The sequence below is a fragment of the Papilio machaon genome, chromosome 19 (assembly GCF_912999745.1).
Source record: "Papilio machaon chromosome 19, ilPapMach1.1, whole genome shotgun sequence".
Taxonomy (NCBI): Eukaryota; Metazoa; Arthropoda; class Insecta; order Lepidoptera; family Papilionidae; genus Papilio; species Papilio machaon.
In genome coordinates, this window is record NC_060004.1 from 6,834,038 (window position 1) to 6,850,569 (window position 16,532).

General features: G+C 32.8%; 5 protein-coding genes across 5 annotated transcripts; 4 read left to right on the plus strand and 1 right to left on the minus strand.

Annotated features, from left to right (window-relative positions):
- The first annotated feature begins 1,961 nt into the window (after positions 1 to 1,961).
- Positions 1,962 to 4,006, plus strand: LOC106715609 (zinc finger protein draculin-like). Its single transcript, XM_014508932.2, has one exon. It carries the CDS (start codon positions 2,046 to 2,048, stop codon positions 3,771 to 3,773), a length of 1,728 nt encoding a protein of 575 aa, XP_014364418.2. The 5' UTR covers positions 1,962 to 2,045; the 3' UTR covers positions 3,774 to 4,006.
- Positions 4,007 to 4,783: 777 nt separating this feature from the next.
- Positions 4,784 to 7,658, plus strand: LOC106715608 (zinc finger protein 883). The gene has a single exon (XM_014508931.2). The coding sequence runs from the start codon at positions 4,943 to 4,945 to the stop codon at positions 6,731 to 6,733; it is 1,791 nt and encodes a 596-aa protein (XP_014364417.2). The 5' UTR covers positions 4,784 to 4,942; the 3' UTR covers positions 6,734 to 7,658.
- Positions 7,659 to 8,177: 519 nt separating this feature from the next.
- LOC106715607 (zinc finger protein 664) lies at positions 8,178 to 9,950 on the plus strand. Its single transcript, XM_014508930.2, has one exon. It carries the CDS (start codon positions 8,507 to 8,509, stop codon positions 9,923 to 9,925), a length of 1,419 nt encoding a protein of 472 aa, XP_014364416.2. The 5' UTR covers positions 8,178 to 8,506; the 3' UTR covers positions 9,926 to 9,950.
- A 753-nt stretch (positions 9,951 to 10,703) lies between these two features.
- Positions 10,704 to 12,511, plus strand: LOC106715606 (zinc finger protein 664). The gene has a single exon (XM_014508928.2). The coding sequence runs from the start codon at positions 10,831 to 10,833 to the stop codon at positions 12,298 to 12,300; it is 1,470 nt and encodes a 489-aa protein (XP_014364414.2). The 5' UTR covers positions 10,704 to 10,830; the 3' UTR covers positions 12,301 to 12,511.
- A 277-nt stretch (positions 12,512 to 12,788) lies between these two features.
- LOC123722078 (probable methyltransferase-like protein 25) lies at positions 12,789 to 16,093 on the minus strand. Its single transcript, XM_045682520.1, has 3 exons — positions 15,683 to 16,093; positions 14,329 to 14,869; positions 12,789 to 13,365 (listed from the first exon to the last, which is right to left on the minus strand). Exons 1-3 carry the CDS (start codon positions 16,082 to 16,084, stop codon positions 12,959 to 12,961), a joined length of 1,350 nt encoding a protein of 449 aa, XP_045538476.1. The 5' UTR covers positions 16,085 to 16,093; the 3' UTR covers positions 12,789 to 12,958.
- Between the last annotated feature and the right edge of the window lie 439 nt (positions 16,094 to 16,532).

The window sequence follows — 16,532 nt, forward strand, 5'->3', positions numbered from 1 at the left end:
CATGGCTAGTCCATCCAACCGAATTGTTGGTTTCGTCTGCCATGAGCCTTTATTGTCACAAATTGTATCTATTTTTTTTTTCAAACAGAATATAAAGACTGGCAATTTCAATACAAGTGTTCAATATAAACAAACAGTTGGTACAAATTAAAAAACATAAATTTGTTTTTTTATATCTGTCATCTTGATGTGTTTTTTAGCTTGAAAAAAATATTGCACATTGGTGTAGAGTTACCCTGAGTTTTAAATCTGAATATATTTATAATATATAAAATAAAATTCGTCATCACAATGTTGTAATATTTATAGAACAGCAATGTATTGTGTAGAAATTAGTGTTAAAACAAAATTTATGCAATTTATTTTTTTATTTAAAAAAAAACTATTTTAACTACAATATATCGTTTGACTATATTACATAGCAGTTGTTATTGAAAATATGGCGAAAATCCGAACTACAGCCGAATAGTGTGTTCAGGTAAGGAATCTGGAGGTGTTCCACTTTAAAAGCTACAGGCATTTGAACGTTTTGTATGTTTGCATAATGTTTAGTACACAAGTTATAACTATTGGATATTGTAACTATGTACAAAATTCCAAGTTGTAGTTTACTCAAGTTCATCTTAATAATCATCTGTATTTGCTATAAAAAAATATATTTCGCGAGCACAATCTAATGGGGTTGCTTATAAAAAAAAGTGTAGTTGTGTTTTGTGAAAATTTCGTGTCTGTCAATGGAAGGCTGGACCTATTTTGACCAAGCTTTTACTGGAAGAGCTTATGTGTGCGGTACTAACTTATGCTATATTTTAAATACCGCGCTAACGAAGTCTCGAGCAACCTCTAGTATGTTATAAAAAAGCGACCATAATAAAAATGAGAACCATTGAAGTTTTTATTTTTTTCGCAAAAAATCGATTCGTGACTCGATTCCGAAATTAAAATATTTATTACAGAAAAATTAAAAACTCTCAAATAACATTTCTTTTCTCTCGTCAAACTAAATTGTAACAACTCATAGGTTTGTTGTTGTGTAACAAGCAGCAACATTATCCCGTAAAGCTCAATGGCAAGTGGCAATTTTTAAAACTTAGGGATGTTAACATTGAGTGGAAAAATAGATTATTTGTAAATCGATTTTTACAGTTTATGATAAAATCGATTTTTAAAAAATCGATTCTTAAAGAAAAATAATAGATTTTAGTCGATTTTTTTTTAATTCCTTAAAATTTCAGGTAAAAAAAGAAATTCAATAGATTTTTCCTAAACGCTAATTGTCATAACTTTTTTAATTAGTGTTAATTTAATGTATAAAAACAAATCGACAAACTTATAGTCTTAAAAACGACAATATAAAACAAATCTTTTTTTAACATTTATTGAAATACATTTATAGTACGAAATTTAATTTAAATTGGTTCATACCTTTAACGTGATAGCGAGACAGACAGAGTTGTTGTTCCATTTCATTTAATACTAGAAGGCATAAGGATTAGAATATAAATATTTATTAAACTGACTTGTTCATTTACGATTTTTAATGGATATGTTAAACGTATTATATGTCGCACGGCGTGAAACATCTCATCGATTGCGTTGAATGATAAATCGAATAAATTACAGAGTAATTTAAAAAAAACGATTTTTGTAATAAAAATAGATGTTCCATCAAAATTGTTAACAATGTATAATGATATTTTTTTCCAAAATCGATTAATCTTTTAACATCCCTAGTAAAACTGTGACACTGTCAAAATGTCTGTGTATGCTACTGACTTAATTTTTATATGCTCTTTTTGGTCACTTATCACTATTTTATAACATTGTAGTTTGCATTCACATCAACATATATCTTTGAGGTGTTTGTTCCACTGCAGATTATTAAAGATTGTCAAGAATTACAAATCTACAAAACTTAATTTGATAACGTTCTCTTAATAATAAGATTTTAAATTTTCTTAATAAAATCCTAATAATAAGATTTTGAATTACATGTTATAGTAAACTTTAAAATATCATGCGAATATCATAATCATCGAATAAAAATGGATGTAGAGACTGAAACTTACTACCTTTGCATGCTATGTGTCCAGCTCGAATGCAAAGGCAATTTAATCCAATTACAAGCAGACGAAGAGGTGTTACACAAAACTATGGCAAAATTATCACGTTTAAACATTTGGTACGATTATGGCGAAATATTTCCGAAATATGTTTGTCAATCGTGTAACGATAATGTTGATAAAGCCTTTGAATTCGTTTCAAAAATTGAAAAAGCCCACAAAACTTTATTTGATCTTTATACAAATAAAAACAACTGCATAATAGAGCAAGATTCTGATATTTCAGAAAATGAAAAAGACATAATTTTAATTTCGGAAAATGAAGATCATGATATTAATGAAGACCAACAATGTTATGTTTTAGAAAATAATCAATTTTCTGATGATCAACAGAATCATGTTTTGGATCTTCAACAGAATGGTTGTTTGGAACATCAACAGGAAGATATTTCTGAATACCAACAGATTGAAATTTTGGAACATCAACAGAGTGCCATTGCAGAACATATGGATCCTATTAGAGATAAATCTGATTGTGGTTCAGCAGTAGACTTTGAAATGAACCCTCAATCTTCAGACAACAACTCCATTATCTCGGAGAACTCTAGTTGGCTTAATATTTCCTGTAATACAAACAATAGCGAGAGCACATACACAAGATTAACCTGGAATGATTACCTATGGAGCTGTTCTATATGTGAAACACAGTTTTCTACCATTGAAGAGCTAAAACTACATTCAATGCAATTCCACCACATATGTAATGCATTAAAATGTCATCATTGTAACATAACAATATTATCTTTAAATGAATTAATTGTACATGTTCAATCACATAATGAACATCTTAAATTTATGTGCTACAAATGTAATTGTAATTTTTCAAATACTCCTGAACTAAATAATCATATAGAAATAGAACATGGCTCTAAAACACAATATGTATGTCCTGGCTGCAATACTGATTATGAAAATTCAGAAAAATTACAAGTTCATATGGATACATACTATAGAGGAAAACAATCAAAACATGTACCTAAAGAGTTGGTCTCTAACCAAAACAGCTTGTCCTGTGAAATTTGTAAAAAGTCATTCAAAAACAAGCAATTGCTCAACAATCATTTATCTATACATACAAAAGAACATATGTGTGATAAGTGTGGTGAAGGTTTTTTCAGTAAAAAACAATTAAAATCCCATTCAATATCACATGAAGAGAAACTATCACATGAGTGTAGTGTATGCAAGAGTAGTTTTAAAACATTGCAGCATTTAAAAAATCATATAGCCGTACATAGTAGCGAGAAGCCTCATAAGTGTGATCAGTGCGGAAAAGAATTCCGTTTAAAAAAACAACTCAATTCACATATTATAATACACAACAACTCACTACAATATGACTGTATGTATTGTGACAAAAAGTTTAGGTTGAAAACTATTCGAGACCAACATATAAGGCAACATACCGAATTCAAACCAAATACAACTGAAATCTGTGCTAGGGGTTCTAAATATAACAAACATATGAAAAGGCGTCATGATTTGAATATGGCCAAGAAAAAAAGGACACCAGAAGGTGTGTATCCAAATAATCCATCTACAGGTAAAATAATAAAGTGCAAAGGAAAGGAAAAGGAAACTCTGGAACCAAAAAATAGGAATGGTAAAGGTAAAGCTAAGAGGATGTCATATAGCACTAAACAAAAATAATAATAAACAATGATTTAGTTGATACCCGATATTTAATCTGAAACAAAACTTCTGGTGGACTCCAGTGGTCAGTTAAATAAAGTCTTAGTAATACAATAAATTATTTCTTACTCAGTTTGTATTATGAATCCTATACATCATTTTCATCATAAAACTACGATTAGCAATAACAATTGCATTGGTATTGTTAATCAGAGCCAAAAAATCTTAGTCTCTGGATTAGAACCTTCACCCTCTCGCGCACTAGCCGAGCTTAGCTTTACGTAGTAATTGACAAACAGCTGTAGTTCTGCAGCGTCGCGGCAATATTTAAAAAATATTTTTAAAGTAGATTTCTAATTTAGATTTTTTGTGTTAATGTTTTTAATTGTATTGAATTTATCACGTACAGGCTGCGGTCCCAAAATGTCGGATCATATATTTTTGTAGAACCACTCTAACATGGGTATCAAATGGAAACGCTTGACAAGTAAAATTTAGAGCACTATGTTAAATTCAAAATAGCCGCCATTACAAAATGGTGGATGATATGTTGACATATTTATAAATTTCCCCCCAATATGGGTATTAAATGAAAGGGCTTGGCTAGTAAAGTACAGCGCATTATGAAGTTAAACTTGGTCTAAGACATCTCAGAGATAAAATTTTGTCGGTCTTGGTAGATAAGGTTTTTGTCTAATAAATTACTAACAATATATAAATTATTCTTCAGTCCTATTTTAGGTAAATCAACGATTTCAGGTAATTCAAAAGTTTAATATATTTAGAACACTTGTATGCTCACGAGCATTCTTCAATATATAGATAGCAGAGTAAGTATCATTTTAAGTCGCACCCCAACTAGATCAAAAACAAATATTCGACAATGCCCAATCCGCTAAGGGAGATCCATAAACAAGAAATTAAATTCTTGTTTATGGATCTCCCTTGTGGTTTGTGGTCCTTGTGGTATCCTCATTTTTGTTTTTGTACAAAAGGATACTGTCACTGTCTGTCAAGGTGACATTATTATTTGAAACTTCACAAGAATCTTGTCGAACTGTATAAAATAAAACAAAGTAGGAGATTGAAGTTATCCTTGTAAGAATCGAGTACCTATAAATTAAATTTGGAATTATATATATTACGGCAAAGTTTTGAATATCTATCATGCAAATAAAATAATCGAAATGGATGAGAATACAGAAACCTACTACCACTGTATGTTATGCGCCCAGTTAGAATGCTTCAACAAATTAATTCCATTGCAAGAAGACGAAGAGGTGTTTCACAAAACGATGGCAAAATTATCACGTTTAAATATTTTGTATGATTATGATGAAACATTTCCAAAGAATGTTTGCGAATCATGTAACTATAATGTTGATAAAGCCTTTGAATTTGTAGCAAAAGTTGAGAAAGCCCAGAATATTTTAAGTGATCTTTATAAAAACAAAAATAACTCTTTAAAAGAGCAAAATGCTGATATTACGGAAGATGAACAAGGTGAAATTTTGAAAAATGAAAATTGTGATATTTTTAAACATCAGCAGACAGATATTTTAATAGATATGAAGCATGAATCATCTGATGATCATCAAAGTCACATTCCGGAACAGGTAGATAATTTAGAATGTCAACAGAATGTTTTTTTTGAACATAAACCAAATAATATTTTGGATCATCAACAGAGTGACATTTCGGAACATCTGGAATCATTGGAAGAAAAATCAGAATGTGGTGCCGGTCTAGACTTCGAAATTTACTCTCAATCATCCAACGAAAGTTCTGTTATTTCAGAAGAAAACTCAAGTACTAAAAGTGTTTGCAATAGCAAAATTAACAAGAATAGTAGTAGCACAGACACAATATTAACTTGGAATGATTACCAATGGACTTGTTCCATCTGTGAAACACAGTTTTCTACTAATGAAGAACTTAAACAACATTCAATGCAATACCATCAAATATGTAATGCATTGATATGTCATCCGTGTAACATAAGAAAATTGCATTTAAATGCATTGATTGTACATGTACAAAGGCATCATAAAAATCTTAAATTTATGTGCTACAAGTGTAATTGCAAATTCTCATGTACTCGTGCACTAAATAGTCACACAAGGAAAGCACATGGCCCTAAATCGAAATATGTATGTCCTGGTTGCAATGCTGATTTTGAAAATTCAGAAGAACTACAAGTGCATACGGATACATTCTATAGAGGAAAACGGTTTATAAACCTACCTGTTGAGTTGGTCTCTCCCAATGGCTTGTCCTGTAACATTTGTAAAAAGTCATTCAGCAACAAACAATTACTTAACAGTCATTTATTTATACATACTGATAGAAAAAAGGAACATATATGTGATTTGTGTGGTAAAGGTTTTTACAAGAAAAATCAATTAAAATGCCATTCAATGATACATAAAGACCAACGATCACACGAATGTAATATATGCAAGAGTAGTTTCAAAACAATTATGCAATTAAGAAAGCACACAGCTTCTCATAGTGGTGAGAAGCCTCATAAATGTGATCAGTGTGGGAAAGGGTTCCGTTTAAAAAGTTATCTCAAATCACATGTTATAATACACACTAACTCTCTACCATATGACTGTATGTATTGTGACAAAAAGTTTAGGTTTAAAACTCTTCGAAACCAACATATAAGGCAACATACCGGATTCCAACCATATACTTGTGAAATCTGTGCTAGGGATTTTACAAATTGGTCTAATTATAACAAACATATGAAAAGGCGTCATGATTTGAATATGGCCAAGAGAAAAAGGACACCAGAAGGTGTGTATCCAATTAATCCATCAACCGGTAATATAATAAAATATGATAGTAATGAAAGTCAGGAATCAACAAATCGCAATTTTAAAGGAAGATCAAAGAGGATATCGTCATCCAAAAAAAAACTACATAACAATGATTTGAATGATGCTCAAAATGACAAATCTGAAACAAAATAATTTCTGCTGGACTATGACTAATGGTTAGTTAAATATAATTTTAGTATTCCAATTAATTATGTTCAAATTCTATCTTACACACAGTTCTGGCGCTAAAGTAGGGCGCAGTTGGGGTCCACCTAGGGTAGGCGGCATCCAACTGCGCCTGTATAGAAAGGGGCGCCATAGGTCTGCGAATTACACAGTCTCACATAACTACTAATCCCCAAAGACAAAAAGAGGGCACCATAGAAATCTCGCTAAGATGAAGTCTATACAAAATTTTCATGCCCTTGTAAAACTTGAATGTATATAACAGTGGTAGACCCCATCAACATCTCTTGCACGAATAGGGCGGCACGCCCGGTGAAATACCACAACCACACAGAAAACAGGCATGAAGTGGAAGTAATTCCGTGTTTCGTCTGATGAGTGTGGTGCCGGAGACCTATTTTTAGTCATCTTTTCCTTCCCACCCTCATAAGGAAAGGGGAAATGTGTTTGTTGGCGGAGGGGACCTATAGGAAGGGAAAATATTCTGTTTCTGTGCGTCTACTCCTCCGTTTAGTAAAGGTTTGCCTGTCAAAATTTCGGATGTCTATGGATAACGGTTGCATCGCCACTTCGGCAAATTCAGGTGGCCGCTTGCTCATTTGCCACCTTTTAATATAATAAAGATAAAAAATGTAACAACTCTAAATTTATAACAAGTGTATAAAAGGTTTTATGCTCCAAGTTATCGAATCAGAATCCACCACCAAGTAGACCCTACTGGAACTTCGATACTTTCGTTAAATGATTTCTCATTTTGCGGCATTAATTACGTAGACGTTATTTTAAAATTATTCATTATAATTATAACTAAAATGATTTCTGAAACAAAAATAAATTGACTATTTCTCGCAATTGTAACCTAATTGATAGTTTTTAATTCGAACACAAAAACCATTGCAATTCGTCATTGTGATATGTCTACAGGCTGATTTTAAAATAAATATGATTTTTATTATAAATTTGGTTTAATTTGTTGATCGTATTACAATTAAGCAGCATAGTTTACATAAGCCTTTTTTTTACTGAAATATGCCCATCCTTACAAACAGTGCCGGTTTTATCGTTACTTCGTTACCGACGCCCTGGGCAAGTATTACGACGCCCCCTAACTGCAATTCAAAACACGAAAAAGGCAAAGACTAATGAAATGAATAACTCGATATAATGTTATGAACATTCCAACTAAATTTTAGCTCTTAGCTTCAAAACCGTAAAAAGTGAGAGCACTATATTTTTTTCAAGACGATCAACAGTTGACACTTTAAAAGTGAATAAACGGTAAATAACTAGTTATTCGACTAGCGCACTCGTGGCAACCTCTAGGCCTAGCCGAGGAAAGAAAAAATCCTTAACTGTCGATTTCAATCGAAACTTTTTTTTATTCTGTAATGATGGAGGCAATAATTTAAAGCAAAGGCACTGTGCAATGCAGTTAATCATATATTCAATAAACAAAGACCCGAAGACTGGTGGAGAAAAAAAGAAAAAGTGACTTACGTTGAATTCAACTAGTTAATGAAACTGTCAATGGTTGGAACCTTGAAAAGTGATCAACGATTGATTCAACTAGTTCGTTGTATAAACGCCCATCCCTAATTATCTATGATCCTTCATGCTTGTCACTTGTCGTACATAATAATTTTAGCAAAATACGAGGTTTAAGTTTTTAACTTATATTATTGTATAATTAAGTGTACTTTATACAACCACAATCGTGACAAAAATATCTTTCTATATACCATGGAAGAGGAGGGAGTAACTTATTGTCTTTTATGCGCTCAAATAAAATGTTTCAGTAAGTTAATAAATTTGCACACCAGTGGAATATTACACAAAACTGCAATTAAATTGTCCCGTTTGAATATTTCATACGATGATCTTGACGGCGAAAAATTACCAAGAATGATATGCATTTCTTGTATGGAAAAATTGGACAAAGCTTTCGAATTCGTTTCGGAAGTAGACAATGCATTGGCTATATTGAAAGAATTATATGTAAACAAAATAAAAACGGAAGATAACTCCATAGAAAATCAAGTGATTGATGAACTAGATAGCATATCCGAGTACAGTGTACACATTAAGCCAGAAGATACCCAATCTTCAGACTCTGAAGCAAGTTGTGATTCACTAGGTAAGAAACGCGATACTTCTAGTGAAAGGTCTCTCAGCGATGTAGTGGAAAAAAAATCCGACAATTTTTCAAAACAGTTAACTTGGAATGATTACATATGGACCTGTGCATACTGTGAAACACAGTTTTCTACACTTGAAGAACTTCAAACACATTCAATGCAATATCATCAATGTTGTAATGCCTACAAATGCTATGACTGTAAAATATGGAGGATGAACTTGAAAGAATTCATAATCCATGTGAAAAGTCATAAGAAATATCTTAAAGTGGTGTGTCATAAATGTAATAAGAAATTTATGTTTGAACGTCATGTACATATACACTTAAAAACTGCACATGTAACAAAATCACCGTTTCTTTGCCTGGGATGTGACATTGATTTTCAAAATCAGGAAGAACTAAGTAAGCATAGACAGGCATTCTATAAAAATAAGCAAAGGAAAAATAATATTCCATTAAGAATAAAGTCTAATACAAATGACTTATTTTGTATTACTTGTAAAAAATCTTATAAATCAAAAGTATCACTACATGCTCATTTATTAACTCACACTGACAGAAAAAGAGAGCACATTTGTGAGAAATGTGGGAAGGGATTCTTCAGGAAACGTGATCTAGCAGAACACACCATAGTACACGAGGATGAACGCAGACATCAATGCAAGTTATGTCCAATGAAATTCAAATCTTTATATACCTTGAAGCAGCATGTAGCTATCCATAGTGAAGAAAAACCATTTAAATGTGATGAATGTGGGCGAGAATTCCGTCTGAAAAATCATTTGGCTTCACACAGTAATATTCACAATGACACCCGACCTCATGAATGCACTTATTGTGATAAAAAATTTCGACTGAGGGGGACACTTTATGTCCATCTACGACAGCACACTGGAGAAAAACCATATTCATGTGATATATGTGTTCGGAAGTTTACAAATTGGCCTAATTACAATGTACACATGAAAAGAATGCACAAAATGAATATGGCCAAAAAGAAGTTATCTGTAAAAAGCCCATAAATAAAGTACACACAGTAAACAAATGGAAGCAAAGAGTATCATTATTTTAAAAAGCATCGCTTCTGTAACTAAATATTTGTTGGTAACAATAGTTTATTACCAATTGAATAATTTTATTGTTAAAACTTCTATACTTATGTTATCAAAAGTACAAATATATATAAAGTTAACCTTTTGTTTTCTTAATTTTTGTATATTATAAAGTGACAAGTGGCCACCTAAATTCGCCAAAACAGCGAAACTACCGCTGCCCATAGACATATGCAATTACAGATGAGTTACATACCTATAAACAACAGAAGAGGGGACGCACATAAAGAATAAATCCCCTTGCCAAGCGTCTACTACTTCGTCAAATCCACTTTCCTATCCCATCTTCTATAACAAAAGGGTGGGAAGAGAAAGAGGTCGAAAATAAGGCCTCCGGTACGAACATTAATCGGACGAAACGCGGAATTACTTCCACTTTACGCCTATCTTCTGTGTGGTCCTTGTATTACATTCGTGTAAAAGATGTTGCTGGCGTCTACTACTGTGGAATGATCATAAAGCTGGTACAGCTTAAATTATAAAATTTGTTTAGAAACTCACCTAGCAAGCAATACTAAGTGAACTTATTCATTTATTGTTTTTTGTATTCAACATAGAGGAATTTCGAAAGAAGTTAGGAAATTTTTGCATCCTGGTAACTCCAAACTCGTACGTCTTATGTTGAGTAAGCATAGGTGCTCTGTGCTGTGCTCATCTGTCAATGTCAATTGTCAATAAACTATCCATAATGAAGATCCTTCTCAGACTGTATTAATAATTTTAACAAGACGAAGTTTATAGTTTATAATTATTATTGTAAAATTAAATATATTTCATACAAGCGCAAACGTGAAAAAGCACCTTTCTATTATATCATGGAAAAAGAGGGCATAACTTATTGTCTTTTATGCGCTCAAATAAAATGTTTCAGTAAGTTAATAAATTTGCACACCGATGGAATGTTACAAAAAACTGCAATTAAATTGTCCCGTTTGAATATTTCATACGATGCTCTTGACGATAAAAAATTACCAAGAATGATATGCATTTCTTGTATGGAAAAATTGGACAAAGCTTTTGAATTCGTTTCGGAAGTGGACAAGGCCTTGATCATGCTGAAAGAATTATATGAAAACAAATTAAAAAAAGATGATAGTTCCACAGAAACGCAAGAGAGTGATGTGAGAGATAGTGAATCCAAGTACAGTGTATACATTAAGCCAGAAGATACCCAATCTTCAGACTCTGAAGCAAGTTGTGATTCACTAGGTAAGAAGCGCGATACTTCTAGTGAAAGATCTCTTAGCGATACATTGGAAAAAAATTCAGACATGTCTTCAAAACAGTTAACTTGGAATGATTACATATGGACCTGTGCATACTGTGAAACACAGTTTTCTACCCTTGAAGAACTTCAAACACATTCAATGCAATATCATCAATGTTGTAATGCCTACAAATGCTATGACTGTAAAATATGGAAGATGAACTTGAAACAATTCATAATCCATGTCAAAAGTCATAAGAAATATCTTAAAGTGGTGTGTCATAAATGTAATAAGAAATTTATGTTTGCATGTCATGTACATATGCACATGAAAACTGCCCATGCTACGAAATCACCCTTTGTTTGCCTGGGATGTGATGTTGATTTTCTAAATCAAGAAGAACTAAGTAATCATAGCCAGGCATTTTATAAAAATAAGCGTAGGAAATATATTCCATTAAGAATAAAGTCTAATACAAATAATTTATACTGCATTACTTGTAAAAAATCATATAAAACAAAGGGAACTCTCCATGCTCATTTATTAACTCACACTGACAGAAAACGAGAGCACATTTGTGAGAAATGTGGCAAGGGTTTCTTAAGGAAACGTGATTTAGTAGAACATACATCAATACATGATGAACGTATACATCAATGTAAAGTGTGTCAGATGAAATTCAAAACTTTAAGGATTTTGAAGCAGCATGAAAGTATCCACAGTGCTGAGAAACCATTCAAATGTGATGAGTGTGGGCGAGAATTCCGTCTGAAAAATCAACTGACTACACACAGTATTATTCACACTGACTCCCGGCCACATGAATGCACTTATTGCGACAAAAAATTTCGATTTAGGAGTGTACTTCATCTTCACCTACGACAGCACACTGGAGAAAAACCATATTCATGTGATATATGTGTTCGGAAGTTTACAAATTGGCCTAATTACAATGTACACATGAAACGAATGCACAAAATAAATATGGCGAAAAAGAAATTACCTGCTAATGGTACACCTAACAATCAATTAACTAGTAAAATTACAAAAGATTTAACTAATGAAACACTTGAATGAAAGAGTCAGATGTTAAATTGGAGAGCAAGAGAAAAGAATATTGTAACATACAAGCTAAACTCTGTATGCAATTGTACTGCCATGTAGATCAAAAATCTATTATGTTAAAGAATAGTGTAAGCTAAAGTTTTCATTAAGACAAATCAACAATTAATTATTTAAGGCACAAATTATTTAGGGTCAAACAGAAAGTTATCACATACTATTAGTTTAGGAATTTTGCACTTCATCTGCTGAGTGGTTGTGCCAGAGGACAAAATTTCGTAATCTTTCCCTTCCCTCCTTTAGGAAAGGAAAGGAAAGTTAATCTGGTAGGAATGGCCTAAAAAATTGGCTCATTATATTTTATTAATAGAATAAATGCTAATGTTTAGATGGATGGATGGGTGTTTGAAGGTATATCCATAACTACAGAAGGGATTTTGATTAAATTTGACGGTAAAGGTTACTTATAGTTTTTTTTTTTAATTCCGCGCGAATGAAGTCGCAGGCGACACACTATAAACGTCGGATTTATGTGGAATATTCCATCTATCTATGGATTATAAATCAGTGGTTGAAACATTCAAACAAAATATGATTTATACAATATGACAATGTTTTTATTTCAATGTTTCCTTATTAAATAATACAACTGTATCTTAGTTTTTTTTCATGTTTATTTGTGAGCATATAAAGCCAAACACCTAGGTGATATATTGGCATTTACAATTTTTCTACAAGTTGTATTCAATAAGCCATTCTCCTTTAAGTACACAATTCTGTCAAGTAAAATAAAGTTTTCGATAATAGGTTGTAATTGATTTTGTAGTAATATAAATATGGCGGCCTTTTTAAATGTCACTGGTGATAAATCATGCCAAATTGAATTTAATTCCTCGACTGCAACTTTCGCATCAAACGGTTTATTATAAAAAATGGATTCATTGAAATGATCTATTTCTAAATTTTCTTGCATAAATAAAAATCCTTCAGTGCAAGCATCTTGTGCATAACTTTCAAAATTGTTGAGTATCGTCTTGACTCTCACAGCTTTACGTTTTTTTCTTTTTATTTTATAGTTATCTGAAAAAAAAACTTTATTTGAGACAAATCTAAATAAAAAAAAGTATGTGGGCTGCTTAATCTATATATATATATATAAAAGAAAGTCGTGTTAGTTAAGGTGGGTACAGACTGGTGAAACGTAACATGAAATGTATAATTCTGCCTTTCATTGCCTGTTCGCTGCAAGCGTGGACGCATAGCGCGCTCTCAACGCGCATTCACTACGAACCTCCCGCGTTCGTTTGTTTCCGCCATTCTGCCGCGAACATGCCTTTTCCTCACTCCATGCAGTGTCGTCCTCCATGTTCGTTGCGTGCACGTGTTGATTTCAAAACGACCGTCCACTTGGCTGCTCCGCGCACACTGCGCGCCCCTTTGTGTTCGTTCGAAAAACCGACAAAAAATGGATCACTCCGCGCGCGGCTTGTAATGCTCGTAGCGTGCGCGTGAAATGCACATTTCGCGCGCACAAGACGTCCAAACTATGAGAAATTGTTACAAAGTTACCTTTCATGATACATTGCAGCAATGTGTACGGTGAATTCTTTCATTGCATGACACATTGCATGTTACGTTTCACCAGTCTGTACCCACCTTTACACTATTTATAACTCAAGAACGGCTGAATCGATTTGACTGAAAATTGGTGGGCAGATAGCTTAGAACCAGGAAAAGGACATAGGCTAATTTTTACCCCGTTTTCTATTTTTTATTCAGCGCGGACGGAGTCGCGGGAAAAAGCTAGTACTAAATAAAATTAAACTAGATTATCTGAATATAGTGACGTCTCACACAAATTATAGGCTGATGTTTTAACATAAAAACATAATTTGCTCCAGTACATGTCGCTGCCTTCAGGTTGTGATTTTTTATGAAAAATCTTTAGATGATCTCGCTTATAACAATCGAGGCGAAGCAACGTCGTTCGTGCTTGTCAGTCTGTTGAGCCTATTTAGTTATTAAATCTGTTTACGTACTTACATTTGCATGCATATATTTGTAATACGGCTCTGGCGAGTAAATTGAAAACTAAATTTCTTATGTCACTTTGACTAGTAAGTTGCGGTTGTGCCGCTAACCTTAAAAACGGTATTTTCATGTACTCAAACCCTCTTTTTTTGAAATAAACTTCCTTTAGACAGTTACTTAGAGGAAAATTAGAGAATTTGCCATCTGACAAATTTTCAATTCGCATTTTATGATAACAGCACGGCATTAAGATCATAGCTCGAGCATTCTCCATTTTTAAAAATATGTTCATTGCGTCAACTGTTAAATCTGCACATGCATGGAGACCAGTTATACAAAAACTGTTGCAATTTTGAAATTTATCGCTCAAAAAATCCTTCAGGTTTATATGAGAATGCTCGGTAATCCTGTGTTTGATAAACTTGACGCAACTGGTAGAATCAATATGGTATTTATTTTGCCGTTTCTTCGCACCAACATAATGACTTTCATTGCACTCCAAGCCTAATACATTGTAATGAGTCATGTCAAATATGACTTGATCCAGATATCCCTGAAAAAATATCATTAACTTTATAAAACACCATAATACGTTATATAAATTGCACATTTTCAACATTTATATTTTTTACAGTGGTAGAACCTCCAACAACAATATTTGTTGGGTACACAGAAGAAAGGCGTGAAGTGGAAGCAATTCCGTATTTCGTCTGAGGTGTGCGTGCCTGAGGCCTAATTTTAGTCCACGTTTCCTTCCCACCCTTTTCTATTGAAGAAATGATGGGAAGTGGATTTAGCGGAGGAGAGAACGCATTGGAAAGGAAAAATATTTTTTTTCTGTGCTTCTCCTTCTTTGATTAAAGGTAGACAACGCATCTACAATTGAAGATGTTCATAGACAGCAACCGCTTCGCTATTTTTGGTGAATTCAGGTTGCATGTGGCCACCTTACGATATAAAAAAAAGGAATGAAAAATATAGCGTTTTAAGCACGAATACTTGAAATTCTGAGCCGAGCGGTTGCAAAAAGATTGCCCTACTATAATTGTCAAAAAGCTAGAAGTTAAAATATTTATTATATACTTAGGAACTATTACACCTGTTTCTAAACGAAATGCTTTTCGAACGATATAAAAGGTGAATGTGTGTACGTTTATAAATAAATCTTACTAATATAAATGCGAATGTTTGGATGGATGGATGTTTGAAGGTATCTCTGGAACGGCTCAACGAATCTTGATGAAATTTGGCACAGCTGTAGAATATACCCTGGAAGAACACATAGGCTACTTATTAAGTATTTTTAATTCCACTCGGACGGAGTCGCGGGCGATAGCTAATCTATAATAAATTTATATTATATTACCAATCCTGATCCAAAATCGACGACGGTATCGCATCCGATATTATCGCAAAGTCTACCTATTTCCTTCGCTAAGCAAATAATTTCATGTTTCTTCTTCGGTCCCAAAGGTGCATTAATCTTATATTCCGTATTCAATTCTACATTATTATATTCAACTTGAAGCTTATCCAATTTATTAAAAAAATCATTAAATACTTCAATATCTTCTGTTTCACTTCGAAGGTCAAAATCAGGTTCAAATACATCAACGTCTTTAAAATTATCGATGCATATGCCGTCTATAATGCCCTTAACAAGAACGTCAGTATTAGCAAAATTATACAAGTTTTCATATTCTTCGAAGAATTGAGTGCAGGCATCGAAGTAGCCTTCGTAACTGTCAAAATGTACCGGCAGAGACATTTGTCACGACAAAATCTGTAATGAAAATGTGTAAATAATATAGTATATAATTATTATTAATACAAAATCTGTCGCTTCAACGGATTTAATACCGTTATATTATAAGCATATTGGGACTAAAAGTCATACGTTCATTGATTGGTTCAACGTCACGTTTCTGTCAACTACACGTGCAATTTGGAGGTTACCTGCACAAATTCGAAATTAAAAAAAAAACTACTTTTGTTAACCTAAAAGATTAACGGATTTCACAAACGGTTGATTACTGAATGTTTCTTTAAACAACGAATGTCGGCTAATGAAATATCAATAGTCCTAATGGTTAAAGAGTTAGGGGAATAACCATTCTACCATATGGTCGTGGGTTCGAGTTCCGCTATTGTACTATTGTCGAGAACCATAGGTAGCCATGGTTTGAAGAAATTAAATAATTTCAAAACGTAATTAA